Raw genomic sequence first — 3206 nt, 5'->3', positions numbered from 1 at the left:
TGGTCACCAGGACCTTAAGAATCAAACACATCTCATCTGTCTTCACAACAGAAAAGGATACAAACAAAGAGCAAAATGATACAACATGCTAATATTTAATGGAAGGTGCAAATATTGCTCACTAAATATTTGCAGAAAACTGAAATGTGAGCAGCACCAGAGTTTGTAGGAGGGTTTAAGAAAGCAACAGAGTAAACTTCTGCATATAAAATAAAACATAAATAAAGTTAAGACAAAGCAATGGAGGATATTTTACAGAGTGTCATAAAAAAGTTGCGAACAAAGTATCATTAAAGTGATAAAAGCTACTTTAGGCTACTGAGATGTTATGAGTTATGAGTCATTTTTTTAGTTTGTTCCTCGAGTTTATCTTCGCTTTAGTTTGTAGTCAGCTGTAGTCAGCTAGCTAGCTTTAGCCAGATAAGCTAATGCATTAAAAAAAATTAAAAGGAGTTGGATGTTTTCAGCAGTGGCATGGGGTGGTATGTCCCACTCCAAGTGTCACCCTAGTTTTGCATGTAACAGTGTTGTTTATTTTAATAATAAACCTACTGCAGGCTGGCTGTGTTTGTTGTTGTCAGTAGCAACCGATGTCTATAATTATGCAAGAGCACATTTTGTTCCAACACCAAACAAAGGCATTTCAGATTTCAACATTGGTGGTTGATACACTCTGCAATGGAACAAAGGTAAGCGTCATTAACCCTCTGGGTTTAACAGATGTGCTTCACCTGTAAATGACCTGACCGAATAAATCTGACATAGCAAAAAGCTGCACCCACACTGAGTCATTGCAAAAATATATATATATATATAGGTTTATCATGAAAAACGTGTCCATGACCATGCAGATTTCTGGCATTTTGTGTAAATTTAAGCATGGAACTATTTTCTTATTTCCAATGAGTAAAGGAGTGTGAAACATAAGTTAGACGTGTTTGTAAATGAACCACCCCATTTTGTGTAGCTTTCTGGATTTTATACTTGTTTGGTTACATACTTATTTAGTATAGCCTGTATAGTACATAAAATCAAAACTCACATTTTTTTATGTAATTGAAATGTTTAATTGTGTGGGCTAAAGGAAATGTGAAACATGTGTATACTTACTGCATTTGATATATTTTAACCATATATAATTCATATTACAGAATGTAACATCTGCATATGTGTAAAAAAAAAAAGGCTTTGACTGTCCCACCCCATTTGGTTTCCATGCCACCCTCATGCCACGCTAAGAAAATTCCTCTAAATCCACCTTTGAATATTTTATAAAGAATGAATTATGTATCAACTAATACCTTACTGATGCTTAATAGTGTTTGGTTATAAAGTGTTACAAAGTCTTCTTTTTCCTTGTCCGTATATAAATGCATAAGCTGAATTTCTGAAAGTTCACTCTTAAAGGAGTTTTTAAAAAAAATCTCCATTTTCTGTGACCTAAAAATGCAGTTGACAAGTGGACAAAAAGTAAAAATACTTCTATGTGTGCATGGGGCACTATACTTGTAGGTCAAACAGCTAGAGCACTATTGATTGAAATGTAAACATTTTACTGTCTTTCATTTGTGTGTCTTACCTCAGCAGGTGCATGTTGTCCTTCCTGCCATACATATCCCATGCTGATGAATCCTAGTGCTAGGTGAGCGAGCCTAAGCTCCCGATGGTCACTCAAAAGATCTGGACTCAAGACCGGCATCTGAATTGTGATTAGATTTTCTGTTTAAATCTATTTATTTTTATTGGGAATGGTGATCATCATCAAGTCTCTCAAAAATACACCTGTACACATTTACATGTATGGCCTGTCAGTATTTTTGTACTTGGAAGGCTTTGCTCATTCTGACCTTATCAACCAGATCCCGTAGTTTACGTGATTCTATCAGATGTGTGAGATTATTTGCGAGGTCCAGCCACACCTGATAATGGTCTGGGAGGTGAGTCTAGAAAATAATAGGAATAAAATGACTTGCTCATTGGGTTTTGATTGTTTTTTGCGTGGTGGATTTTCATGTAGAGTGTAATCAGTAACATCATCAGCTCATGTTTTCCATGGTGCCTGACCTGCATGTCAACAAATGACTGGAGTCATCAATCAGCAACAGCAAGCAATTTAAAAGAGGAGGCCATAATAAACAAGGCAACACCCTACCAAGCAGAAAACAGGGTGCAAAAGGGCGGGGAGATGGAAACTATAGGCTATACCATAAACAGAAACAATATTAGACTAATATTTTTTTTTATGAGCGTCAGAGATTAATGCTGTTACATTTTGCTACATTTAGAAATCAAACCCAAAGAACTACAACTATCCAATTTGAGAAATATGTTTCAATAGTTTCTATCAGTTGACTTATACAACTTAGATTCAATTAATTCTATTAAATGCTGTGGCAGTCCAGTCCAGACTTAAAGAGACAGGCTCACAACAGATAAGTAGTCCTTCGTTATATTTCTAGAAAACAAGCATAATTAGGCCAGAGAGACTGTTATCTAGCTGGACAAACATTTAAATTAAGGCTGCTGCTAAGGTATGTGTCTGAGGATAAACAACATATACAGCATAGTCAATGTTATATTATCCTTCAGTTTCAAACCTCCTTGATTTATCCAGTATATGGCAAAACAAAATGCGTCTCAGATGAGAACATTGCATCATTAGAAGAGAAAAGATAAGGGTGAAACCTACCAGTGGCTCTTCAAGTAGAAATCCAAACTCTTCAGAAATATCAAATACATCAAAGTCTGCTTGTAGTGTTTCTTTGCTATTAGTCTCCATGTCTGCTGGCCTGTGTAGCACTACAGTAGGCTGAGAGACATCAGCTGTTAAAACTTGCACTGAGCCTTTTTTCACTCCCTTTGTCACTTCCCTTTTTATTGCACTGAAGAGCAAATAGCCAATCACATTTCCCTGTCCTTTATGTCAAGAGCTGACAGACTGAACAGTTAATCGGCTAATCTTCCTCTTTTGGTCATTTAATTTAAAAAATTGAAAACAACACAACTGCCAAATAACAGAAACTGTTTAGAGTGTTCTTGAACACACACCAAAATGTTTTTAACACGCATACGCCATGTGTAAATTCAACACATGGTTTGTCTGTATTTTGCTTGTCTTTTTGTTTTAACTTCTTATTTTACTTTGGTATCTGCTCTTGGTTATGCCTCACCTGTGCCTCAACTTCCTGTCTTTGTCTTCACTAATT

The 3206-nt window shown here is 36.0% G+C and overlaps 1 protein-coding gene across 2 annotated transcripts in view; it reads right to left on the bottom strand.

Annotated features, from left to right (window-relative positions):
• Nucleotides 1-2816, bottom strand: part of LOC102203413 (indoleamine 2,3-dioxygenase 2-like) — an 8458-nt gene extending 5642 nt beyond the window's left edge. Inside the window, exons 1-3 of one of the 2 annotated variants that reach the window (XM_005727444.1) lie at nucleotides 2690-2816; nucleotides 1848-1943; nucleotides 1580-1699 (exon numbers count right to left, since the gene is read on the bottom strand). In XM_005727444.1, the coding sequence (XP_005727501.1) occupies nucleotides 1580-1699; nucleotides 1848-1943; nucleotides 2690-2779 (306 nt within the window). In that variant the 5' untranslated portion in view covers nucleotides 2780-2816. The remainder of the gene's footprint in view (nucleotides 1-1579; nucleotides 1700-1847; nucleotides 1944-2689) is intronic. The other variant, XM_005727445.1, reaches the window with a different exon arrangement.
• Between the last annotated feature and the right edge of the window lie 390 nt (nucleotides 2817-3206).

Source organism: Pundamilia nyererei, unplaced genomic scaffold (assembly GCF_000239375.1).
Source record: "Pundamilia nyererei isolate P.nyererei 1_Seehausen unplaced genomic scaffold, PunNye1.0 scaffold00024, whole genome shotgun sequence".
NCBI lineage: Eukaryota > Metazoa > Chordata > Actinopteri > Cichliformes > Cichlidae > Pundamilia > Pundamilia nyererei.
This window is presented reverse-complemented; position numbering and strand designations above follow the sequence as displayed.